Source organism: Salmo trutta, chromosome 19 (assembly GCF_901001165.1).
Source record: "Salmo trutta chromosome 19, fSalTru1.1, whole genome shotgun sequence".
Lineage (NCBI taxonomy): Eukaryota > Metazoa > Chordata > Actinopteri > Salmoniformes > Salmonidae > Salmo > Salmo trutta.
The window spans coordinates 35,761,331-35,788,360 of record NC_042975.1 but is presented as its reverse complement, the minus strand read 5'-3'; the positions used below and the strand labels follow the sequence as shown (position 1 = coordinate 35,788,360).

The 27,030-nt window shown below is 41.4% G+C and overlaps 1 protein-coding gene across 2 annotated transcripts; it reads left to right on the top strand.

Annotated features, from left to right (window-relative positions):
- Positions 1-1,834: 1,834 nt before the first annotated feature.
- LOC115154456 (cohesin subunit SA-2) lies at positions 1,835-26,134 on the top strand. 2 transcript variants are annotated; one of them, XM_029700695.1, is made up of 34 exons: positions 1,835-2,252; positions 4,416-4,542; positions 9,632-9,710; positions 9,843-9,998; positions 10,104-10,200; positions 10,332-10,408; positions 10,520-10,724; positions 10,947-11,098; positions 11,482-11,555; positions 12,091-12,214; positions 13,380-13,478; positions 13,580-13,659; positions 13,784-13,891; positions 14,047-14,155; positions 14,248-14,365; positions 14,446-14,549; positions 14,733-14,825; positions 14,977-15,066; positions 15,206-15,409; positions 15,629-15,699; positions 15,814-15,901; positions 15,988-16,068; positions 16,203-16,295; positions 19,295-19,469; positions 20,083-20,222; positions 20,312-20,413; positions 20,519-20,667; positions 20,854-20,982; positions 21,666-21,874; positions 22,663-22,891; positions 23,742-23,852; positions 23,971-24,097; positions 24,194-24,271; positions 24,507-26,134. In XM_029700695.1, the coding sequence occupies exons 2-34, from the start codon at positions 4,499-4,501 to the stop codon at positions 24,528-24,530; spliced, it is 3,819 nt and encodes a 1,272-aa protein (XP_029556555.1). In that variant the 5' UTR covers positions 1,835-2,252; positions 4,416-4,498; the 3' UTR covers positions 24,531-26,134. The 2 variants fall into 2 exon arrangements, with proteins under 2 accessions (XP_029556555.1, XP_029556556.1); XM_029700696.1 differs by lacking the exon at positions 1,835-2,252 and adding an exon at positions 2,867-3,352.
- The last annotated feature ends 896 nt before the right edge of the window (positions 26,135-27,030 follow it).

The following is a 27,030-nucleotide window of genomic DNA, read 5'->3' as shown; positions in this document are numbered from 1 at the left end:
GTGGCCCCCGCTCCCATCAACATAGCCCCTAACCTGCAAACCTACTGGTAGTTTGATGAAAATAAAACATTATGCTGCCCCCTAGTGTGAAAGCCCCCACAGTGCTGCTGTATAAATTTGCTTGTTCTATACATAGGATCACATTACTGCCACAAGACTGCCGAGCCCCCACAATCCTTCAGGCTATTGCACATAGATTAAACCTGAGTGTAATTTTGGAAATTTCTGTCACCTGTGCTTGTTTAATTTTGGTTTTGAACCTGCTCATGACATTGTCATAGTGTCACGTTATGTTTTGGATTTTTCAGGTACTAGGTCTGGTATGGTGAATATCATTCTTGCTATGTTACAGAATGGATTATCATTTCTGTTTGTAGATAGTCCTTTAGCCTCTTTGTTTCATGCTGATCTCTTCCTACACCTCTGTTTTTATATACTGTACAATATTTATAGACTTCGGTTATATGTTTCAAGTCATCTTTATAATGTAATAGTTCTACATTTCTGACCTCTGGATCTGCCAATTTAATAGTCTGTATGCTCTTGAATAATTATATATTTATCAAGATATGAAATACTCAACGCAATTTTTAGATGATATGCTGTTAAATCCAATTGAGTAGCATGTGTAAATAAAACTTGAATGTAAAGATTTTGTATGCATGCACATTAAGGTCAAGTTAAATTTTGAGCCATTTGAATTTTTTTTATATTTGATACTATTGAACTGTTTAAAGGTCACAATTGTGCTTCTTGAAACTTTGTGTGGAACGTTGACAAATGCTGTGAATCAGCAAGTTTGCTTCAGCAAATGTACAGACATTCAAAGCTAATGAGTTATAGCATTCTGAAGCTGCTTAATGCAGTAAGAGGGAATTTATGGTGTCGTGACCAACTGAAACATGCAAATGAATGCCAAAAATGTATATTCCAGGATGCATTCCATTCATATCATAAAATACAATGTAACTATATTATGCACATATCCTTAATGGCCAACACATTGGGAATGAACATACTGTTACAATTAGCCATGATATGACTAATCCATTATGTCCTACCATGGCTATGTTCCAATAGGAGTGAGAAAGGTCAAAAAGCCACTACATGTTTTTTGTCAATGTTTTATAATTTTTTACACTCAGGGTTAACTATACATCAACCAAGAATGCACTGCAGTAGTAATTATTTTGAGAACAACATTTCATCTTGTGTTAATTGTGAAGCACTTATCTTCATTGGTTAATATTGATGTTTTGTCAGCTCATTTGTATTATTTCAAGTGTAAGTGTATGAAACAATATGTGATAAGGGATGGGCAGTCTGTACATGTACTTTTTATATGAATATATTAAAGCTTTCTGCCCACTGTAAAAAAAAACGTATTTTTTTTTTTAAGTGTCAGTCAGATGAATATTAAGTATTGTTCAATGATATACAATTAGGTTCACTAGTTTAAATCTACCACATTTCATAGTTCTGTAAAGAAAGAGACATTCTCCCTATCATTGGAACAAGCTTTGCAAATCTTTCAAGCAAGGATAATGACTGAATTTAAACCATGCCCAAGGTATGAGGTGATGAACGATTCTGGTTCCTCATAATTTAAATAGGTAGTGTAGGGCTCACAGCAAACTTAAATCTGTTTATTATAGGGCAGGTAACAGAAATTAAGGGGGAAAAAATCTGATACTGTCCTACAACCTGACATGATTGTTTAATTATGTGAGAGGTAAGAGAATGGAGTTTATGGTTGTGGAAACTGGTAGACTAGAGATGTAAAGCCCCTTTAAAATATAATTCAATGATCTGTTATGGTTCGTACATAAAACTTGTGCTGTGCGTAAAAAGCTATTCCTATTTTCGCTGTGCAAAACCTGTACCATTATGTGTATACTGGTTCTCAGTGGTTTATGAATCAACAGTACGTGTTATGGCAATGTCCTATCAATATGATTGTTGTACGAAAATTAGGTTGCGGTCAAGTGTAGTGTTCAATTTCACCGACAGGTGGTGCGACATCAGCAACAGGAATCCATCGACAACAAACTGAGCCATGCTAGTTACGTTAGCTAGCAGTAAAAAAAAAAGAGTAGCCAGAGATCAGGAATCAGATCGACCAAATAAAAAATTCCGAGTGTGATGAATAGCCAAGTATATATTGAATAATTAATAAAAGTTCGAGCGAGACAACTTCAGAAACATCTGGACTATTTTGAGGATTGATTACAGTGTTTGATTCAAACAACGAGGTAAGTTGTAAAATGGCGGATACGATTCTGGCAGTTTGTCGTTTTATCTAGCTAGCTAACGTTAGCTAGCTGTGTTGCTATTAATGCTGAATACACTAGCACGTTATTAGCTATATGTAGGACAATTCATGTTAGCTAGCTACAATAAGGAACTTGGATTTGGAGTAGCGGTTACGTCGCAAATTAGCCGTGTCGTGTTAGCTAATTCAGCTTTCATCAAACCATATAGACGTTTCACTTGACTATAACAAGGATACATATTTGCTGTGAAATTAAGTATTAATGTTAGTACGCCAACAGTAATAACACGGTAACGTTAGCTATTGTAGTTAGCTAACCTAGCTAGGTTATGTTCCTCTTCTACGATTGTGTGCAGCGACTTTGCCTGATTTTGAGTCGGAATCGTTACCTAATCTTGCTCACCAAAAACCCATCATGCGAGTGTTTGTTTATATCTAACGCTAACGTCAACCATTACCTAGTCAGATCGCCAGCTAGCTTATAAAGCGTTAGCAAGCTAACGCTACCTAGCGGCTGGCAAAGATGGATGACGTCGAACATTGTTTACACGGAAGCTAGCTATGTAGCTTGTTTTTTGGGGAGTAGCTAGGTAGATATTGGAAATCTGTCTAGCTAGCTAGTATGACAAATTAATTTTCGTACTTGTCGGTTAGTTTTTTAACTATTAACTTAGTTACATTTACTGTTACCATTACAGTTCTGACAACCTCAGAATGCTAGACTACGTTAGCCAACCTTGTGTTCTCCGACGTCAACCAATGAACAAAGATTGAGTATTTTAAGAACGTCTATTGCTGGCCTTACATGGAGCAGGCCTCAAAATGGAGGGAAAGCCGACGTGTATCTAGCTAGTTAGTTCGTTCATTCTTCTCATTTGCAAAGAAATTTGCTAACGCAGCTTAGCGAATGGCCTTCATCTTTCAATATGAAGCATCGTTAGCTTTAATACCTGGCTAGCAGGCTACTTAGCAAAGCAACGAACTAGGCTGGCTAGCTAGCTACATCAGGGTTCCCCAAAGGGCGGGCCGAGTTGGGCCAGCTGGCGATTTTATTTGGCCCCTCAAGTTTTCTGAGCAAATGTATGTATGTATGTATGTATGTATGTATGTATGTATATATATATTCGTTGTTGAAACTAAAATACTGTAAAATCACCAGTAAATCATCTTACTTCTGTTCCCAAGTATTCCCACGCAAAAATAGAGGCATATGTATTGTATTCCAATGTAATCAAGGTTTGAAATTCTAATTCTTTTGTCAAATACTATATCTGTTTGTGCTTCTTACAGTCAATTTGCACTATTATTTACCTTTATTTAACTAGGCAAGCCAGTTAATAACAAATTCTTATTTTCAATGACGGCCTAGGAACAGTGGGTTAACTGCCTTGTTCAGGGGCAGAATGACAGATTTTTACCTTGTCAGCTTGGGGATTCGATCTTGCAACCTTTTGGGTTACAAGTCCAACGCTCTAACCACTAGGCTACCTTCTGCCCCAGTATACATATTACTTATAATTATGTTTCGGCGCCCTGATCAAGATAAAGAAATCAACCCGCGGATGAATTTAATTGGGGACCCCTGCTCTAGTAGCAACTAGCTAGTTAGCTTAGCTAGCTTTCTTATAATTGCAGCTGGCTTGCAAGTTGGTGCCCACATTTCCATTCGTCACATGCTTCGTAAACAACAGGTGTAGACTAACAGTGAAATGCTTACGGGCCCTTTCCAACAATACAGAGAGAAAAATAATAATAATACCCAATGAGGAACAATAACTTGGCTATATACACGGGGTACCAGTACGAGTCGATGTGCAACGGTACAAGGTAATTTAGGTTGATATGTAAAATATAGGTAGGGGTAAAGTGACTATGTAACGGCATATAATAAGCAGCAGCGTATGTGATGAGTCAAAATAATTGGTCTACATGGTTGGACAAAAGCGGTCTAATGATGGTTTTACGCCTATGTTTAAGTTACTGCATTTGTCCATTTGAAAGTTTGAAACCTGTCCATGAAGGAAAATCTGTTCAGAGGAGGGCAGTGTGTTCCACTCAAAGTATGTACTCTGAAGAGCTCTTCTATCAAACACAATAGATTTCTCAAATGAACTAACCCCTCATTTCTTTTCATATATTCTAGGTTGTATTACCCTACATTTTGGTGGATCCTGAGAAGGGGAGAAGTCCATACTTACCAGAGTGGGTCCAGAAAATGTTAAAGAAATGATAGCAGCACAGGAGTTGCACACAGAGTTTCAGTTTCCTCAGTAAGTATAACTTAGATGTGAAAAGTGTCACCATTTTTTTTTTTTATGTAAACGGTGAAGATGCAGTGAACATAATAAGCATTGTATTGCATAGATAGACCTTCAAACTAGTTCAGTGTGTATAATGATAATAGATGTATTTTATATAGCGCTTTTCATACAGAATCTCAGTTGCTTGAAACAAATCTAATACATAAAATATATATATATACTGAACAAAAATGCAACACGTAAAGTGTTGGTCCCATGTTCGCAACATGTAAGAATATCAACGAATTTACTGAGTTACAGTTCATATAAGGAAATCAGTAAATTGAAATAAATTCATTAGACCCTAATCTATGGATTTCACATGACTGGCCAATGGGTGGGCCTAGAAGGAGCCAGGCCCACAAACTGGGGAGCCAGGCCCAGCAAATCAGAAATAGTTTTTCCCCACAAAAGGGCTTTATTACAGACAGAAATACTCCTCCATCTGCTGTCCGGGTGGCTGGTCTCAGATAATCCCGCAGGTGAAGAAGCCGGATGTGGAGGTCCTGGGCTGTCGTGGTTACACGTGGTCTGCAGTTGTAAAGCTGGTTGGATGTACTGCCAAATTCTGTTAAACAATGTTGGAGGTGGCTTATGGTAGTGAAATTAACATTAAATTCTCTGGCAACAGCTTTGGTGGACATTCCTGCGAATCAAATGTTATTTGTCACATGCACCAAATACAACAAGTATAAACCTTACTTAATTACAAGACCTTAACCAACAATGCAGTTCAAGAAATAAGTTAAGAAAATATTTACTTAATAAACTAAAGTAAATGTCTAAATAAACTAAAGTAAAAAATATATAAAATAAAATCTAAAAGTGACACCATAAAATTATATAACAATAACAAGGCTATATACAGGGATAGGGAAAGGGGGATACCTAGTCAGTTGTACAACTGAATGCCTTCAACTGAAATGTGTCTTCCGCATTTAACCCAACCCCTCTGAATCAGAGAGGTGCGGGGGGCTGCCTTAATTGACATCCACGTCTTTGGTGCCCGGGGAACAAGGTTAACTTCCTTGTTCAGGGGCAGAACAACAGATTTTTACCTTGTCAGCTCGGGGATTCGATCCAGGAACCTTTCGGTTACTGACCCAACACTCTAACCACTAGGCTACCTGCGGGTACTGAGTCAATGTGCGAGGGTACAGGTTGGTTGAGGTTATTTGTAAAGTGACTATGCATAGATAATAAACAGCGAGTAGTGTCAATGTAAATAGTCCGGTTGGCCATTTGGTTAATTGTTCAGCAGTCTTATGGCTTGAGAGGGTAGAAGCTGTTAAGGAGCCTTTTGGTCCTAGACTTGGCGCTCCAGTACCGCTTGCCGTGCGGTAGCAGAGAGAACACTGTGACTGGAATCTTTGGCAATTTTTTGGGCCTTCCTCTGACACCGCCTAGTATATAGGTCCTGAATGTCAGGAAGCTTGGCGTCCTGTGATGTACTGGGCCATACACACTACTAGAGGTCGACCGATTATGATTTTTCAACGGCGATACCGATTATTGGGGGGCCAAAAAAAATCCGATACCGATTAATCGGCCGATTTTCTTTTATTTATTTATTTGTAATAATGACAATTACAACAATACTGAATGAACACTTATTTTAACTTAATATAATACATCAATAAAATCAATTTAGCCTCAACTAAATAATGAAACATGTTCAATTTGGTTTAAATAATGCAAAAACAAAGTGTTGGAGAAGAAAGTAAAAGTGCAATATGTACCATGTAAGAAAGCTAACGTTTAAGTTCCTTGCTCAGAACATGAGAACATATGAAAGCTGGTGGTTCCTTTTAACATGAGTCTTCAATATTCTCAGGTAAGATGTTTTAGGTTGTAGTTATTATAGGAATTATAGGACTATTTCTCTCTATACCATTTGTATTTCATATACCTTTGACTATTGGATGTTCTTATAGGCACTTTAGTATTGCCAGTGTAACAGTATAGCTTCCGTCCCTCTCCTCGCTCCTACCTGGGCTCAAACCAGGAACACATCGACAACAGCCACCCTCGAAGCAGCGTTACCCATGTAGAGCAAGGGAAACAACTACTCCAAGTCTCAGAGCGAGTGACGTTTGAAACGCTATTAGCGTGCACCCGGCTAACTAGCTAGCCATTTCACATCGGTTACACCAGCCTCATCTTGGGAGTTGACAGGCTTGAAGTCATAAACAGCGCAATGCATTGCGAAGGGCTGTTTGAATGAATGCTTACGAGCCTGCTGCTGCCTACCATCGCTCAGTCAGACTGCTCTATCAAATCATAGACTTAATTATAACATAATAACACACAGAAATACGAGCCTTAGGTCATTAATATGGTCGAATCCGGAAACTATCATCTCGAAAAACAAAACGTTATTCCTGTTACATTGCACAACCTTCAATGTTATGTCATAATTACGTAAAATTCTGGCAAATTAGTCCGCAACGAGCCAGGCGGCCCAAACTGTTGTATATACCCTGACTGCGTGCAATGAATGCAAAATGACACAATTTCATCTGGTTAATATTGCCTGCTAACCTGGATTTCTTTTAGCTAAATATGCAGGTTTAAAAATATATACTTCTGTGTATTGATTTTAAGAAAGGCATTGATGATTATGGTTAGGTACAGTCGTGCAACGATTGTGCTTTTTTCGCAAATGCGCTTTTGTTAAATCATCCCCCGTTTGGCCAAGTCGGCTGTCTTTGTTAGGAAGAAATAGTCTTCACAGTTCGCAATGAGCCAGGCGGGCCAAACTGCTGCATATACCCTGACTCTGTTTGCAAGATAAGTGACACATTTTCCCTAGTTAAAAGAAATTCATGTCAGCAGGCAATATTAACTAAATATGCAGGTTTAAAAATATATACTTGCGTATTGATTTTAAGAAAGGCATTGATGTTTATGGTTGGAGCAACGTGTACCTAAGCGATTATATGCAACGTAGGACAGGCTAGATAAACTAGTAATATCATCAACCATGTGTAGTTAACTAGTGATTATGATTGATTGATTGTTTTTTATAAGATAAGTTTAATGCTAGCTAGCAACTTACCTTGGCTTCTTACTGCATTCGCGTAACAGGTAGGCTCCTCGTGGAGTGCAATGTAAAGCAGGTGGTTAGAGCGTTGGACTAGTTAACGTAAGGTTGCAAGATTGAATCCCTGAGCTGACAAGGTAAAAATCTGTCGTTCTGCCCCTGAACAAGGCAGTTAACCCATGGTTCCTAGGCTGTCATTGACAATAAGAATGTGTTCTTAACTGACTTGCCTAGTTAAATAAAGGTAAAAAAAATAAATAAACGTCCAAATCGGCGTATACCGATTTCCGATTGTTATGAAAACTTGAAATCGGCCCTAATTAATCGGCCATTCCGATTAATCGGTCAACCTCTACACACTACCCTCTGTAGTGCCTTACGGTCAGATGCTGAGCAGTTGCCAACCAGGCAGTAATGCAACCGGTCAGGATGCTCTCGATAGACTTTTTGAAGTTCTGGGGACCCATGCCGCATCTTTACAGTCTCCTGAGGGAAAAAAGGTGTTGTCATGCCCTCTTCACAACTGTATTGGTGTGTTGGTACCATGATAGTTTGTTGGTGATGTGGACACCAAGGAACTTGAAGATCTCGATCCGCTCCACTTCAGCCCCATTGATGTTAATGGGGGTCTGTTTGGCCCTGCCTCTCCTATAGTCCACAATGAACTCCTTTGTCTTACTCACGTTGAGGGAGAGGTTTTTGTCCTGGCACCACACTGCCAGGTCTCTGACCTCCTCCCTATAGGCTGTCTCATCATTGTCGGTGATCAGGCCTGCCACTGTTGTGTCATTGCCAAACTTAATGATGGTGTTGGAGTCATGCTTGGCCATTCAGTCGTGGGTGTACAGGAGGGGAATGAGCACGCACCCCCAAGGGGCCCCAATGTTGAGGATCAGCGTGGCGGATGTGTTGTTACCTACCCTTACCACCTGGGGTGGCCCGTCAGGAAGTCCATGATCCAGTTGCAGAGGGAGGTGTTTAGTCCCAGGGTTCTTAGCTTAGTGATGAGCTTTGTGGGCACTATGGTGTTGTACGCTGAGCTGTAGTCAATGAACCGCATTCTCACATGGTTCCTTTTGTCCAGGTGGGGAAGGGCAGTGTGGAGTGCAATTTAGATTGTCATCTGTGGATCTGTTGGGGCGGTATGCGAACTGCACTGGGTCTTGAGTTTCTGGCATGGTGGTGTTCATGTGAGCCATGACCAGCCTTTCAAAGCACTTCATGGCTACCGACGTGAGTGCCACGGGGCGGTAATCATTTAGGCCGGTTACCTTCGCTTTCTTGGGCACAGGGACGATAGGCCGGTTACCTTCGCTTTCTTGGGCACAGGGACGATGGTGGTCTGTTTGAAACATGTAGGTATGTATTACAGACCCGGTCAGGGGGAGGTTGAAAATGTCAGTGAAGACACTTTCCAGTTGGTCCTCACATGCTTTGAGTGCACGTCCTGGTAATCCGTCTGGCCCCGCAGCTTTTTGAATGTTGACCTGTTTAAAGGTCTTGCACACATCGACTATGGAGAGCGTGATCACACGGTCGTCCGGAACAGCTGGTGCTCTGCCTCGAAGCTGGTATAAAAGGCATTTAGCTCGTCTGGTAGGCTGCAGTCAGCATGCCAATTTCACGCTCCCTCAAAACTTGAGACATCTGTGGCATTATGTTGTGTGACAACACAAGGTGCCCCTGTGTAATGATCATGTTTAATCAGCTTCTTGATATGCCACACCTGTCAGGTGGATGGATTGTCTTGGCAAAGGAGAAATTCTCACTAACAGGAATGTAAACACATTTGTGCATAACATTTGAGAGAAATAAGCTTTTTGTGCATGTGGAAAATTTCTGGGGTCATTTATTTCAGCTCATGAAACATGGGACCAACACTTTACATGTTACGTTTTATATTTTTGTTCAGTGTACAATGTTTACAGAGCTGTCTGCCAAGGCTTCCTTAAAGTGCCATGGCAACCACGGAACTCAATGAATGGTTGCTATGACCTCATTTTGGTTTCTGAACAGGGAGGCTGACACACAGTTGTCCTCTGACACAGACCTTGAGGACCCCGATGTCAAAAATGCAAAGCTTGGGAAAGGAAAGGTGAGACTTGCATCTAAAATCCTTTATCAACACAAGAAAGCCATAATAAGTTGGGTATGGCCACGTACTGTTATACCTTTATACACACACAATGTACACTGACACTTTACATGGTATTCTTGTCTGTTCTAGGCGGGTAAGAAGGGGAAGAAAGCCCCCGGAGAGAAGGGAAAGGGTGGGGCAGCAAAGGGTGCTGGCCTTGGCCGGGTGAATGGCCACCACCAGGAGAATGGGATGGAGAACATGACCCTGTTCGAGGTGGTGAAAATGGGGAAGAGTGCCACACAGGTTGGTACAAACTTTTTTTTATTAGTCAATGTAATTCTCAAAGCATGTTGGTGATACTAGTATATTCATATTAAAGTGATGGTGAATGGGTGTCTTTTCTTTCAGTCTGTCGTTGATGACTGGATTGAGTCTTACAAGAACGATCGAGACATTGCACTCCTTGACTTGATCAACTTCTTCATCCAGTGCTCCGGCTGTAAAGGTAGGCACCCAGAGTGGATTGAATAGAATACTAAACCCTGAGAAGGAAGTTTCTAAATCATTTTGCGTCCATTACTTGTGATTATTGAGCGAGCTAAGATTTTATGATTATTCTGTTTGATTTTGCTACAGGTGCTGTCAGTGCAGAGATGTTCAGGCACATGCAAAACTCTGAGATAATCAGGAAGATGACTGAGGAGTTTGACGAGGTACAGTCTGATGGTACACTTACTGTACGTCGTTATTTATGCCTCTGTCTATAGGGTCAATCTAAACGTTATTCTCTATTTTTCTCTCTCTCTCTCTGTGTGATCATATAGGACAGCGGGGACTACCCGTTAACCATGGCAGGGCCACTGTGGAAGAAGTTCAAGTCGAGCTTCTGTGAGTTTATCGGGGTGCTGGTGCGGCAGTGTCAGTACAGCATCATCTATGACGAGTACATGATGGACACGGTTATCTCACTGCTCACGGGCCTGTCTGACTCGCAGGTCCGAGCCTTCAGACACACCAGCACACTGGCAGGTCAGTACTAACACAACATAGACACTGGGCAGTTGAGGGAAGGCTGCAGTTAAAGCACTGTTAAACTACTAGCTTGATGTATGTAATGCTATCTTTTATGAGGGATATGCTGTGTGTCTATATGTAGGCCTGTTGAATATACCTTGACTTGATGGCCAGTCTGCATTAATAGTGCCTTATTAATTAGTAGATGTCACTCAAGTCAGTTGTTGTCTCTACCAGCCATGAAGTTGATGACCGCCTTGGTGAACGTGGCTCTGAACCTGAGCATCAACATGGACAACACTCAGAGGCAGTACGAGGCAGAGAGGAACAAGGTCATGGCCAAGAGGGCCAACGATCGGCTGGAGCTCCTTTTACAGAAGCGTAAAGAGGTGAGTAGGTTCCTCTTATGGTGCCTGAACTGTTACCTGGTCCTAACAATTCTAACCTGACCATTTTTAAATATGTATATTTCAAAAGGAAAAGGCTCGCTCACCATTAAAAGCATATTATTTTATTTTAACATCTAAAAGCTTGACGTTTTTGCCCTTCATTAATGGCCTTCATCAGAACCAGTTTCTGATGAAGGCCATTGATTAAGTCCTGAACGTCAGACTTTTAATAGTATTAATATTGAGTGAGCGATGCGCCTTTTCCTTTTCAATTATGATTTTGTTTTTGGTTGCTCCTCGACTCACGTTGGTTGTGCACCCTCCACTTCTTTCTATTTAGAAATCTTAAAGGCATTTTTTATTTTAAATGTCTCTATTTTCAGCTTCAAGAAAATCAAGACGAAATTGAAAACATGATGAATGCGATTTTCAAAGGAGTGTTTGTTCACAGATATCGGTATGTATTGTAATTTGTCATCTTTCTACATGCAGAACAATGAATCCAATTAGAACTGTCATGGATTATGCGTTATATTTAGAATTATGTATTGTTTTAGGGCGGATATTCTGAATGTTTTTTATGTCGTCGATTTTTATTGAAGTTAGGGGGTCTAAAAAGAGAACTGTGGGTGCATTCACTAGATGTCAGAGAGTTCGATCTCAATGTGGAAATCAACTTCAGTGGCATGGAAGGCATACAGGAGCTGAGATGTGCAGACTGGTCTTTCACTGAGCTGTTCCAAGGCTCTGTGGCGCCCTCTTGTGCTAAACAGGCAGCAACGGTTGCTAAGGCAGAACAGCTCATCATGGCACAGCATGTGCCACTGATATCTGATCTAAGTAGGCTTTTAAAACTGCCTCTGGCTGTACCACTTAAGCTTTTCTAATGAATCCTCTTTTACTGCCCTGCCATAAGGTATCAAGTAATTGAATTGACCAGTGAGCATGATGGGTCTGTGAATAAGTCTGGACATTTCTTCTCTGTTTATCAGTGATGCCATAGCTGAAATCCGGGCAATTTGCATTGAGGAGATTGGGGTATGGATGAAGATGTACAGCGATGCTTTTCTCAATGACAGTTATCTGAAGTATGTCGGATGGACCATGCATGACAAGGTGAGCCATGCAATATGTCAAATCGCATCTGTGGGAGTGGTAAAGCATTGCCAGTACAGTCTCTTGTATTTAAGTAAGATGTACTGTGTATTTCAATAGTAGGTTTATTATCAGAGTTGAAATGCTACAGCAGGGGTTCCCAAACTTTTTCACTTGGGGCCCCCTTTCCAGCATTGGTAAACATCCCGCGCCCCTCCCTAAACACGTCTATTTCTATGGGCACAAGCACTGTTCATGACACAAACTGTTCACCCCCCTCTTGTTGGTGGAGAGAATTTTGCAGATTTAAAAGCTTATTTCCTGCAATTCTACACTTTTTTTTATAAGGAGCAAAGAAAATGTTGCAGTTTTAAAGCTAGTTGTCTTGCAAATCTATATATTTTGCCATGTCTAATGTATATTCGTGATATTTGAGTGACTAAACATTTACAGTAACAAAAACTTTAGCTGACATGGGCCAGTAGATCTGGACATTTCTGACAAGTTATACATAGCTCTCTAAGGTGTTAGGTTCTAAATGAACCTATTAAAACTCACAGACGATTAGTAAAGCTTAAACCAAGTTTATTCACCCATTGGGTCATACAGCTGCATAAGACAAAATACATATTCACACAAGCACTGATATTTAACCCTTTCTCCTATGCTGATTCTTCTACACATCTGAACAGCCAATGCATCTCTGTTGCTAGACAGAACCTTAGTGATATCTGTTCTTCCTCACTTCATCTGACCTGACCTCTGCCCCAAAACGCTCACTCCTCCCCAACTCATGGCTGTCATGTTGACTTGCACTAGACTGTCTCTTCTCCTCCCATAGGATCCCTGATGGTTAACAATCACATTTTCAGACAGAATATAAACATTACACATTGCCTTCTCTCCCTCACTGAATAAGTATATTTCATATTTTCAGAAGCCAACAGAGGTATGTAATGACTAACATGACAAGAGGAACTGATGATGCACTACCTCATTTCCAAATTGCACCTTGTGCATTCTACTATTACAACTTTCAAGAGTCAGTTTAAAGCCGCGCCCCCCTTGCCGACCCCTTGCCCCCCCCCCCCCCCCACACACACACACACACAGTTTGGGAACCACTGAGCTACAGCATTGAGATTTGAACGTTGTGGTTACAACATTGTCCTCCCTGTGACTGCAGCAAGGTGAAGTGCGTCTCAAGTGTCTGACTGCGCTCCAGGGCCTGTACTATAACCGGGAGCTCAACACTCGGCTGGAGCTTTTCACCAGCCGCTTCAAGGTAGGTCAGACACTCAACCATCTCACCACTGACTGAGAAATCCTGTACATAACATACGCACATCATGGTTGGCCAGATGTTGACTTTCCTGTCATTGACAGGACCGCATTGTGTCGATGACTCTGGATAAGGAGTATGATGTTGCAGTGCAAGCCATAAAACTTCTGACTCTTGTCTTGCAGTAAGTATTCTGCAAAACATGTTAATATTGCAAATTTATTAGTGTCCAGTACTCCATGACCCCTGACCCTCTGCTGACCCCGTTGAGACCTTACAGCCCTGTCTCTGTTGTTGTCACATTGCAGTAGCAGTGATGAGGTCCTGACAGCAGAGGACTGTGAGAGTGTCTACCATCTGGTCTACTCTGCTCATCGACCTGTGGCTGTGGCTGCAGGAGAGTTCCTCTATAAGAAGTAGGTCTCACACTGGCTGTCTGAAGCTGTGGTGGAAGCTGAATTGTGATTAAAGCCCTATTTGGGTTGGAAATGCCTCCTAGCTGAGAAACTGAAGTTAGTTTGAGAGTTATCCAGCAGCATTTAGCCTTACCTCAATGTTGTCCTGTTCTTAGGCTCTTCAGCCATCGAGGTCCAGAGGAGGAGGGGATGCCCAGGAGGGGCAGGCAGAGCGTCAACGGGAACCTCATCAAGACCACCGTCTTCTTCTTCCTGGAGAGTGAGGTGTGTTCAGGCTCCATGTAGAGTCTCTGTCTGTTTGAAGTGACCTACATGGGGCACATGTTTCGGTTGTGAAAATCTCTGAACGTTTGCAGCTCCATGAGCACGGGGCCTACCTGGTGGACAGTCTGTGGGAGTGTGCAGGGGAGCTGCTAAAAGACTGGGAGAGCATGATCAGCCTGCTGCTGGATGAGCCCATGCCAGGGGAGGAGGGTAAGGAGGAGCACCTTGCTCACAAACACACACTGTTGTTCACGCTGTTTTATCTCATCAACATGTTTGTCCCTGTCCAGCCCTGACTGACCACCAGGAGACTGCTCTGATAGAGATCATGCTGTGTGCCATCCGCCAGGCCTGTGAGTGCCACCCTCCAGTGGGCAGGGGCACAGGGAAGAGGGTGAGTGCTGCTTGGCATATACCAATGTAAGCCCCTCAGCGGTCTGCTCCAGTACTAGTGAGCTCTCAAGGCTCTATTCTCAGAAGCCATGTTTGAACATTCACACCGATGACTGAGGTTATATGAAAACCTTTCATATAACATGATTGTGATGTAATTTGGCTCTTCAAAAAATGATCCTAGGTCTTGACAGCGAAGGAGAAGAAAACCCAGCTGGATGACCGGACGAGAATCACTGAGATTTTCGCTGTGGCGTTGCCTCTGTTGTTGGCCAAGGTCAGTTATCAAGTCATCTACACAACTGTCACTTGACAGTCTACACACAGCTGCTATATAGAACTCAGCCCCTGGGACCGCCAGATCCATGACTTCTTACTCAACCCTCAGTATCTTGTAGCTCCCCTCACCCTCCATCTTTTCCTCACAGTACTCTGTTGATGCTGAGAAGGTGACCAACTTACTGCAGCTGCCGCAGTTCTTTGACCTGGAAATCTACACCACTGGTCGATTGGAAAAGGTTTGTGAATCATCTAATATTCCTGGACCTCAACTAATCCTACCGTACCTTAGATTGTTAACGGTAAGTTATTCACACGGCCATTGTGGCCGAATGTAGTTTGAGACCTCGCATCCCTTTGTCCTCTGTTTGTGTGCAGCACTTGGAGTCGTTGCTGCGTCAGATCAGGGAGGTGGTGGAGAAGCACACAGAGACTGACGTGCTGGAGGCGTGCTCCATGACTTACCACGCTCTCTGCAACGAGGAGTTCACCATCTTCAACAGGGTGGACATCGCCAGGTCCCAGCTACTGGACGAGCTGGTGGACAAGTTCAACAGACTCCTGGAGGACTTCCTACAGGAGGTGGGCTCACATGGCTTGGTGGTTCAGGGACTGTTTGAGATCAGATTTACAACTGTTCGTCAGATTTAAGGATATTTAAAGACTACAGGACACTGAACCTTCAGAGTATTTCTCGTAGGGTTTTGTAATTGTAATTTTGTAAGGTAGTACTTGTGTTCTATTGAGACTGGAACTGTAAATTTGAGTGGGATTTCACTAGACAGTTATCTGTTCTTTCAGGGCGAGGAACCAGATGAGGATGATGCCTACCAGGTTCTGTCCACACTGAAGAGGATCACTGCATTCCACAAGTAAGGCCTTGATCAAGATTTCCCGAGTAATGTGTAATCCAAACATTTGCCAGTGAACGGTAGATAAATCAGAACTCCTTATCTGACTAGATTGTGTTTCTCTCTCCTCTGCAGTGCGCATGACCTCTCTAAATGGGACCTGTTCACCAGCAACTATAAGCTACTAAACACAGGACTTCAGAATGGAGATATGCCTGAGCAGGTACCTAAAGCATAACCCTGTTCTCCCTTTAAACTCACCTAATCTCAATTCTTTACTATCACTTACCTTGTAATACTCTTTCCCAGATTGTCATTCATGCAATGCAGTGCACACACTATGTCATCCTATGGCACCTATCCAAGGTTTCAGAGGGCAGCTCCACAAAGGTAAATACACTGTTATCAGTGACTAATGACTATCCGGTTTCTACAAATGCTAGTGACAATTATGCCTGGATGATGAATGTGGTTTACTGCTGAAATAGTGAGCGTTGAATACTGAGAATATCTGTTGTTTCCAGGCGGACATGGTGACCCTGAGGAAGCAGATGAGGGCTTTCTGTCTGATGTGCCAGAGCTACCTCACCAGTGTCAACACCACCGTCAAAGAGCAGGTGGGTTGTCCTACATCATGTCGGATCGCTGGACTTAGACACATTTTCCCCTAAGATGTGTGTTCACTATTCAGTGAGTGCTAAAATGTTGCTGTGTTGGCTGATTACTGTAATGCCTCGATCACACCGACAGCGTCATTGCGTAAAACAGTACGTAGCATCATTTGGATATGTGTGCAACAAAAGTTCAACATTCAACCTTCCCTGCTCCCATTTCTGTCATGCCGTCTACACATACAGTTTGATGCATGAGTTCAATAACTCCAACATATGCACCGCCCAAAACGGACTGCACCTGCCACTGCAACGCAATGCTACAAGGTTAACGCAGCGTTCCATTGGAGAGGAATGTACTTCTGCTGTACCAAACACAATGGCGCTGTCGGTGTGATTGAGGCATAAAGCACTTAGTGTTTTCCCTTAAGTACATGGAGTAGCCAGCCAAATAGAAAAAGTAGCCAGCCAGCGAGTTCTGGGCTGGGGGGTGCAGGGGGTACATGCCCCCCTGGGATTTTATTTTTCAGAACCATCTCTACCTTCTAATGCCTTTATTCCATCTGAAATACACAGCTAAATTATTCAATACTTTAATGACTTTACCTCCCAGATTGGTAAAAATGTGTTGTGGTATTGAGTAGAAAGACATGACTGAAAATGTATAAGTTTAGTTTGTTAGTTGTTTTGGATATCGCCTAGGCCTTTATGATCAGGACTATTTTCTAAGTAAGATAACCTTTTTTAACATTAAACCTGTCTTCTCTTGATGAAAGTCATATTTACAGTTTGAATTGCCACATTGATGTTTGTTATTCAAATTATGTATTTTATTGGCTCTGCTGCTGTGGACACTTAGGGTAAGGAAACCAACGTGTCATTTTGTAATTTGAGTGAACTATCCCTTTAACAGTTTGGCCTGTCAGTCAATCACTGTGGGTGGGATTGTCAGGGGAGGGGGCAGGATATTTGTGAGTCACAGAGTTAGTAGGGTTTCAGACCTGTCAATAAATCACTGTGGGTGGGACTTTGAGGGAAAGCGGTAGATTAGTAATCTAGTCAGAAACTAGTTTAGATTAGTATTATTTTGTGGCAAAAACCTAAGAAAAAAAGTTTGTGTTCTGTCAAGTCAACATGCGCTCCCTACTGAGAAACAATATAGAATTGTGGGAAAATGGTTTAAATGCAAAAAATTGTCAGGGGTTGGACCCCCGCCAGATTGTGCTTTTCCACAAATACACAAAGTCAGGCACCAATGAATAAACCTACAGGTATGATTGTAGAATGAAGCAGGTGTTAAATATGGGCTTTGCTACACAGAAAGCAGCAGTTGACTAGGCTACTCCATTGTCGACACTAATCAAATCAATAGACCTGTATTAATATATTTCATAATACCATATCATGTGTCATAAGATTAGCTTTTATAGCCTTCAATCTGTTTTCTTTTCTCAGGCTCTCTCCACTACCTATTGTTCCTGCAGTGAGGAGTTAACATATTTGTCTAATGTTTTCCAAATGTATCTGCAGATAATCGCCAAACGCATTAGTAGTCTACCAGTATGGAAGTTAGGGAACCAAATGAACGGCTCTCTAACTGATGCAATTCGGTCTGGGATCGACTAGGCATTCCTAGTCGATAACCAGACATTTCTGTAGAAAAGTCAATGATAAAAGCTTGCGTTCCTTTATTATAATTTTCTTTTTTTGACTTTGTGCTTGATTCAGAAGGTGCACTTGATTCAGAAACCCTCTGCGCCGGGTAGGCAAAGGGTTTCCATTCTGAACCATTTCATTTGTCTGAAGGGACAAACTCCGCCTACCCGGAAGAGCAGTGGCTAAATCAAGTGTGCCTACTGCGCTGGCCAATCGGATAGCTGAAATCACTGTGCCAAGTACAGCTTATTTCAATTCATGCTCAGCTGTGCCTCACAAGTGATACATCAACTGATCTATTTTGTTTTCAAAGCTCGAGTTTTTAAATATAATACGGTCTGAGAAAAACAATATTGTCAGGCCAAGCATATAGCCAATATGCTGTGATAATGTAATAGGCCTACTGCACAAACATCATTCCTGCAGACTGTTTTTATTAATGTTGCATTGGTTTACATTTTTCATGTTTTTATTTTATCTGAGCGGTAGATCTCGGCAAGCTTTTTGACTGCGAAAGTGATCTTGACTCAAAGGTTGGTTACCGCTGACCTGACATCTGTTAAACAAATAGCCATTTCTTCGGGAACAACCCATCACTAGGCTACACTGACAAGTCATTTTAACGGTCACTGGCAAGTCTCGACATGGGCTTTGAATTTTTGGAAAAAACACACAAGATCTTTGGTTTACTCCTGATGTGATACCATGAACATATCACTACATTATAGGATTTATAGCAAAGGGATCTAGGAGATTGACTTTATTCAGTCAGTTTGACACCTTTAATAATAAACTAGTCGACTCCGTGGCTGTATAGGCCTATGAAATACGCAAAAGAAAAATGATTCCGCCACAAAACAATAATGAAGTGGATTTCAACTCATCATTACCTCTTACGTTACATGGGTCGTGTCAATTCACTCACAGGAAACGATGAAGCAGCATCATCCTCTGTGAAAAGAAGTTTGACTGCAGCCATCCACAGCGTACATAAATAACATGGGTAGAGGCAGGACCGACGGCAGACTGACAAACCAGCAGTTTCCCTGTCATCGCCCACTTTATTACTGACAGGTGTCTGTTCTATCCATAGATCACTAGAAGATGTATATCGTTCATTTTAGTGGGAGAAGGGTATACAGACTTCTGACTAGCGAATTGAAACGTTTTAATGAAGAAAAAAAGCCTAGTTAATTTATCAAGTGGAAAAAGTAGGCAGCTTACAACGAGTCTTATCGGCTATTTAGCCGATGGCCAGCGCTTATGGACAACACTGAGCCCTGTGTGGCAACTGTTAACGTGAAAGGGCTTTCTAACTAAATGTGATTGATTGATTGACTGTGTTCCAGGCCTTCACCATCCTGTGTGACACCCTGATGATCTTCAGCCACCAGATCGTGTCGTCGAGCCGGGAGCAGCTGGAGGCTCTGATCTACACGCCAGACTCCTCCCTGCAGGCCGAGCTGCTCAACTTCATCCTGGACCACGTCTTCATCGACCAGGACGACGACAACAACAGCACAGGTCAGACACAGCCCCCTGCCAGACTGTCACCGTACAGGCCAGACAGAGCCCACCCTCAGGCAGTCACCGTACAGGCCAGACAGAGCCCACCCTCAGGCAGTCACCGTACAGGCCACACAGAGCCCACCCTCAGGCAGTCACCGTACAGGCCACACAGAGCCCACCCTCAGGCAGTCACCGTACAGGCCACACAGAGCCCACCTTCAGGAAGTCACCGTACAGGCCAGACAGAGCCCACCCTCAGGCAGTCACTGTACAGGCCAGACAGAGCCCACCCTCAGGCAGTCACCGTACAGGCCAGACAGAGCCCACCCTCACGCAGCACAAGTCAGACATCCACTCAGCCCACCTGGCAGCTAGTCACAACACAAGGAGACAGCTGAGAAGGGCTTTTAATGTGAACACACATCTTAAATATGTAGTAAAACACCAGAGCTCTTTCTGAGTTGAAGTGAAGACCTTATATGGAGACCTGAACGATGACATTTTGCAAGGAGTTACTTATCGCAGTTGTAAATGAGAACTTGTTCTCAACTGGCCTACCTGGTTAAACAAAGGTGAAATAAAAAATAATTTAAAAAATGTGTGATTTTGGTTTTCTTAATTTTATCAGATGGGCAGCATGATGATGAAGCCAGTAAAATCGAGGCTTTACACAAGAGGCGTAACCTGCTGGCAGCGTACTGCAAACTGATCATTTACAATGTAGTGGAGATGAACACTGGAGCTGATATCTTCAAGCAGTACATGAGGGTATGTCTGGCCTCCTACAATATTTATCCCTTAAAAAAACCATTCATGTTATGCTATTCCCGATCGATTACATGTGCTTTTCTCTCTAGTACTACAACGACTATGGAGATATCATCAAGGAAACGATGAGTAAAACAAGACAAATTGACAAGATCCAGTGTGCCAAGACCCTCATTCTGAGTTTGCAGCAGGTAAGAGCCTTGGAGGCATTAACGTTCAATTAAAGTATTGTCTTCATTTTGTACAATGAGTGTTTTGATGATCAATTTTAAAGTTGCAACACTTTTCTCTTTCAGCTTTTCAATGAGATGTTATCTGACCTCGGCTGCAACTTTGACCGCTCGTCGTCGTCCTTCTGCGGCATTAAAGAACTGGCCCGACGTTTCTCGTTGACCTTTGGCCTGGATCAGCTGAAGACCAGAGAGGCTATCGCCATGTTACACAAGTAAGCCTGCAGAAAATGTAAAACTCATCCTCTGAGTAGAAATCAATAAGCCCAAAGGTTTAACAGCTCTGTAGGCATGCTTTAATTTGAGGCTTCTCAACATCCCAGAACTGTTAAAGTATTTACAGCTCAATACTTCAATCAATTCCTTCCTAAACATGTTGTCTTGTGCTGCACTTGCTGCAGGGATGGAATCGAGTTTGCCTTCAAGGAGCCCAGTCCGCAGGGAGAGGGAAACCCTCCTCTCAACCTAGCCTTCCTGGACATTCTCAGCGAGTTCTCCTCTAAACTGCTTCGTCAGGACAAGAAGACTGTGTAAGTGTTATACTTATTTTTATGTGCAGTCAGTGACTGTCTTATCCGAAGCCAGACAGACCACAGCTACACTAGATCAGGCATAGTCATTGCGCGGCTCACGAGCCACATGCGTCTCTCTGCGACTTAATTGGCGGCTTGCGGCAATAATGTAAAAACATTTCGTTGTTTTTTCCTCATTCAGCTGAATGTGCTGCTTAGTTCATAGAACCGTGGTTACATGAGTTACCTTATTAGCAACTGGGACAAACGGAGCTGTAAAATCAGTTTCTAGCGCATATTGAAACAACTTTCCAATACTTTTATGATGATCACTCCAAAGCATACTTCGTTCAGACTGAAATTTGCCATTACCCGCTTTGACACATCTTCTGCTATAACTTTTATTGAGATAATAGCAGTAAGGTCAGATTCTAAAGATTCACCAATTGTCCTAAAATAGAGAATCAGATAATCAAATAGCTTGATGGTCCATGTTAATAGTATCTTAAACATCATGTATAAATCTATTTAAAATCAAGTATGAATCAATTTGACTTTGGGACCTCCCAACCCCCATCCTCCGATGGGTATGGAAGCTTGCACGGTGATTTTGTTTTACAAGAGTGGCTCCCTCTGAGATATTGGTGACTACCACTGCACTAGATGATGGATGTTGAGTTGTGGTCCTCTGTCCCCTGCAGTCACCTCTACCTGGAGCGGTTTATGACCTTCCAGATGGCCTTGCAGCGAGAGGACTGCTGGCTGCCCCTCATCTCCTACAGGAACTCCCTGCAGGCCGGAGGGGACGACGACACCATGTCCGTCATCAGCGGCTACAGCAGCCGAGGTTCCAGCATCAGGAGCAAGAAGGCCAAGCCAGCCAGCACCGGGAAGAGGAAACTGCCTGAAGGTGAGGGTGCAACACAGAGCCACAGAACAGCATGGGCAACATACTATGACACACTGGCATTTAACCTGAAAGCTCAATGTTTAGTGATATGAAATACACAACAACTTGTGTTCCTGAATCTGGCACCTGCAGCACAATGTCAGATCATTGATCAGGGCCAAACAGATGCTAAAAGCCCGTCCAAGCAACACAATAAATCTAGCCAAATGATCAATTACATTTTCACTTGGGAATAACTTGTTGAATGGAAATGAGATATTTATGAATTGAGGCAAGTGTTTGCTAGACATTAGGAGATGTTGGCATTATTAAAAAGCCAGTCCGTTAAGATGGGGATCATCAACTGGATTCAGCCCCGGGGCGATTATTATTTCTTCTTGAGCGGATGGTCAGGGGCAGGAACATAATTACAAATCATTTGTTGGCATCAAATTGACCGCAAGAAGCCCAAACAGATCTAATGTGTCACTAAAACATAATAATTTCAAACCTTGTCTACATTTGTATACAATCACGTTTCTCTCTATTATGCATGTGTATACTTGGGAACAGATATCTTAAATTAAGATCACTTGGAGCTGATTTCTTAGTGTTTTTAGTCTGTCCAACAACAAAAATATATATATATTTTGCTCAGAAAACTTGGGGGGCCAAATAAAATCACCCACGAGCCAAATTTGTCTCGTGGGCCGCCAGTTGGGGGACCCTGCGCTAAGATGTCTTGATCTGAGTAGTCCGCCCACTGTATAACAACCTCATTCAACCCTATGAAACCCTTGCTATTGCAGCAGAGGAGAGTAGCAGCTGCAGCACAGACGCTGTGTGGATGAACCGGGAGCAGAATGTGCAGACGCCAGTGATGATGCCCTCGCCGCATCTCAGCTCCACTGTGCTGAGGGACCCCAAGAAAATGAGGCCGGAGGAGAGTTACATGGGTGTCTACAGCATGACATCCGAGCAGCAGCAGCAGCCACCGCTGCCCCCCCAGCAGCACCATCAGACCCCCATGGACTACAAGTATGGAACACCTTTCTATGGCTCAAAACCTTTTGATTCTTATGAGTATCTTTGCCCAGAGTGGGTGAAAATGCGCTTTGGTGATTAAATTTCACTTTCTTATGTTAGTTATAAAATACGTTTTACCAAGACAAATATGATTATTCATGTTCATTAGCATTATATCCAAAAACGTCGATTTCGTAACCTAATACATCTGATAATAAGCACTGAGCTCTGTTGACATAGCGGGGCAGGTTTCTCATAACAAATTTTGAGGATTTAACTTTTTGTGGTCGTCGTCTTCAAAGTTGTTTCCGCGGGTCACAAAAAGCTAAATTAGCATGACACGAGCTGAATTAAATGTAAAGGCTTTGTAAATAAATGGCTAGGTATAGGCTCAGTGCTCCGTTGACATTTCAGAGACGCTTGTTTTTGTGAGAAATCTTCTAAAATGAACAGGAATTTTTATTAATATGAAAAGCGTATTCTAAAATATGAAAATACTACATGTCACATCTGAATATCGATATCCATCTTACCTCCATATTGTTTTATGTCCTGCGGATTCGAGAAGAAAGATGAGGAGTTCAACGGGAAAGTGAGCCTGTCAGGTAGCCAGTAGCCTTAATTTTTGCACAGAATCCAGCCTATTTTTTACGCGATGCAATTTTCCATATATATTTTTGTTCTTGGTAACTTTTTTTTCAAAAGATGCATTTTTGATTGGACACCCTAGCCATTGTAATGTTACTTATCTACGTATGCGATGTTATCACAATTAATGATATATTCAATGAAACCGCTGAAGTTCACCTCTTGTTTGAATAAGTATGACTGTCTGTATTAATGCGTCTGTCTCTGTTTTCAGTACCCAGGTGACCTGGATGCTAGCCCAGAGACAGCAGGCAGAGGCCCGGCAGCAGCAGGAGCGAGCCAGCATGCAGTATGCCAAGATGAGGAGCCACATGCAGCATGCAATGTAAGACGGCACTTTTCTTCCAGATCACAGTGGTGTTTCAACCCCAGTGTAGTACATAGTCATTTGCTGCCATGTGTAATGTATTTAGTTATTTGTAGCCATGTCTTTGACCCTCTAGCCGCCGCAGTTCAGGACTCATGGAGGACGATGAGGAGCCAATAGTAGAGGATGTAATGATGTCATCAGAGGACCGTTTGGAAGATCTCAACGAGGGCATGGATTTCGACACTATGGATATTGATCTGGTAAAATACACTCAATGATGTTTATTTTCTCACTAGTAGTGCATTTATGAATATTACTGCTTTGGTGCTTCTTCTTACTCTGCTGTTATTATTTAGCCACCATCTAAAAATCGTAGAGAGAGATCGGAGCTGAAGCCTGACTACTTTGACCCTTCTTCCATCATGGATGATTCGGTGGGTATTGGTGTGTTATTGAGAGTAAAGTGATATCTACATTGTTAAAGATAATGTACAACAAACAATATGATTTACAATAATAGTGGCAGTGCTGATGTGAAGTCCAGATACCTAGTTAGTGTCTTTGGTATACATATGCTCATGGAAACGCTATACTCGTATTCTTCAATTTACTTTTCCATAATATACAGCAAGTAATTACAAACTAAAATGGATTTTCCTTCCTTTTTAGGTTCTCAATGTTTCAATGTTCTAAGCTGATCTGCATGAAGAGGACACTGTGTTGTTACCGAAAACCTTTTTGATGATGAGAAGTATTCTCTGTAGAGAACTGTTTTAAGATTAGCTCATGGGACTATTTGCTTGTGAGGCAGCAATGGATGCCCTTTCGACATCATGTTTGAATTTCACCTTTACTTTTGTCAATCAATGGGCAGGTTTTTGTGTCATGTAAATACGTAGTGTCTGACATACTTTTAAAAGATAAAATCTGGCATGGCATGTAGCCATATATTAAAACGTATACAGTAAGAGAAAATGTGAAATGTCTTCATATTGTTGGAAGGCCTTACCGCAAATATTGTTGGAACTCCTTACCGCAAATATGAAATACCAGTCATGGTATTTTTTTAAAGGTTAATCTGTTCTGCTTTTATAACTTATAGAAGACTTTGATTTATAGATATTTTGTAATGACAATCAGATGTAAATCAGTACTTTATAATCATGTTATTACTCATAGAGAGTACAGAAATTACCTTTGTAATGGAATTTCTGGTGGGTAACAATGGATGTGGCCTGCAGTTTCTTTCTTTTTTTTCAGTGTTATAGGTGAGACCTCTTGATGAACTGATAATGCCCAAATGCTATTTGACCAATTGACAGGCTTAGTTTGAATTTTGATTTGCTTTTAAAGGTTTGATGATTTGACTGCTGTGTGACTTTTTGAAGAGTGGTACAAAAGTATACTGTGCAGAGGGGTTGTATAAAAGAGCGGTCGAAATGTTCTCTGTTGTCTGTAAGAGAAAGCTTGTTATAGAATGTTTCTAAAACACAACATTTAAGAGTTTGGATTAGCTATCATGGTATCATAATATATTATTATATATAAGTAAATATATAATTACATATTATACAGTTATAAAAATGTGTAATATATTGTGAATCGGTGCTCATTTTATATTTGTTCAGTTTTTGTTAATTTGAAATCCAATTTAGGAAAAGGTTCAATGGAATGTAAACTGGTTTAAATTAACCTCCTAACTAATGTGCAGTTATGTATAAGAATTGACCTTTGTATTTGTATGGTTTTGTTTGTCTTTTCTAAGGATTCTTGTTTGAATAACTTTTCTTTACCTCTATGTACATTAGGTTGGTTTGCAGGTTCCCAACAAGCTTTTCTGGAGGAATAAAATTGTTATCATGAATATTGTAAATTATAGTTTTATACAGCCAAAACAGCTTAAAACACAGCCTCCTTTTTAAAAGCAAAAATGTCACATCAAAATCTAAATACGAAACTACAAACCAGAGTTTCATATTTTTCATTATTTACATTGTAGCAAGGTTAAACAATAAATAAATCATTTAAATGCATAGTTTCACTTAAATTTGATGTAGGCGTTATACTGTCATTTTGATATTTTCCTTTCTGTTGTCCTTGCATTGAACTGCTGAAAGTGCATACGTCTGTATGTGTATGTATACACACATAGATATATATATATATATATATTCAAATGTATATACATATGTGTTTTTTATTCTATTTACAAAGTGTCCACTGTACCATTTATGGTTTGTATTTATGTCTGGAGACAGTAACTTTTTGAACAAAATAAACCCCCTGCAATTGTGTGATGATTTGAGTGTTATCAGTTTGTAGTAGGCCTATAGAGCTCGCCAGCTTGTATTCCCAAAACCCAGAAATTAGTTACCTCTGGTTTGTTAAGCCATCCCTATTGGAAAAAATAATGGGGAAAGAATAGGGTTTTGGAATATACACAGGAAAAAAAAGTCTGAGGTTAACACAGGTTTAGGAGATCTTATCCGTTTTGTTTTATGAGATAATAGCACTCGACATTAACTTTATTAATTATGAAGCCTTTGTTGTTTTTTTACATAAATGATTCAAAATGCACAATGTGACGTTAGCTGATGATTATCTTATAGAACTAAACGTATAAGATCTCCTAAGCCTGTTTACCACAGACCTTATTTTCAGCGTTTATCTAAAACCCATACGAAAACACAATTTTCTCTATAGGCTTTGTCAAACGAACCATGGCGGAGTTAGTGCCTACAAAAAGACGCCATTACTATTTCTCTCTTACACTTATTAAATGAAATGACTACGGGACAGAGTGCAGTATAGTCACTGGTTGTGTGACCCTGGTTTGAATCACCTGCCTCAGGGGTTGCTACACTGGTGTCAGCGCTGGGATGGTGATCATGTACATCACTAAAGGATGAACGTGAGTCTTTTAAAAGAGTAAGGAAGCAAATGTTACACTAATGGGGATGTGGATAATATTGTTGTGAGACTTCTATGTATGGTGTTGTGAGACTTCTATGTATGCACATACACACAAATCCTCCATGGAGACATGATAGGCAATGGGATACGTTGACAACTGGATTTGACCTTCAGATGTTGTGTGCTCTCCTCTGTCCCGAATTTGCATCAATACTGTTGATACACTGAAATTGAGAAGTTCCCATCATCCCATAACAATCACATGTATTCAACACATGTC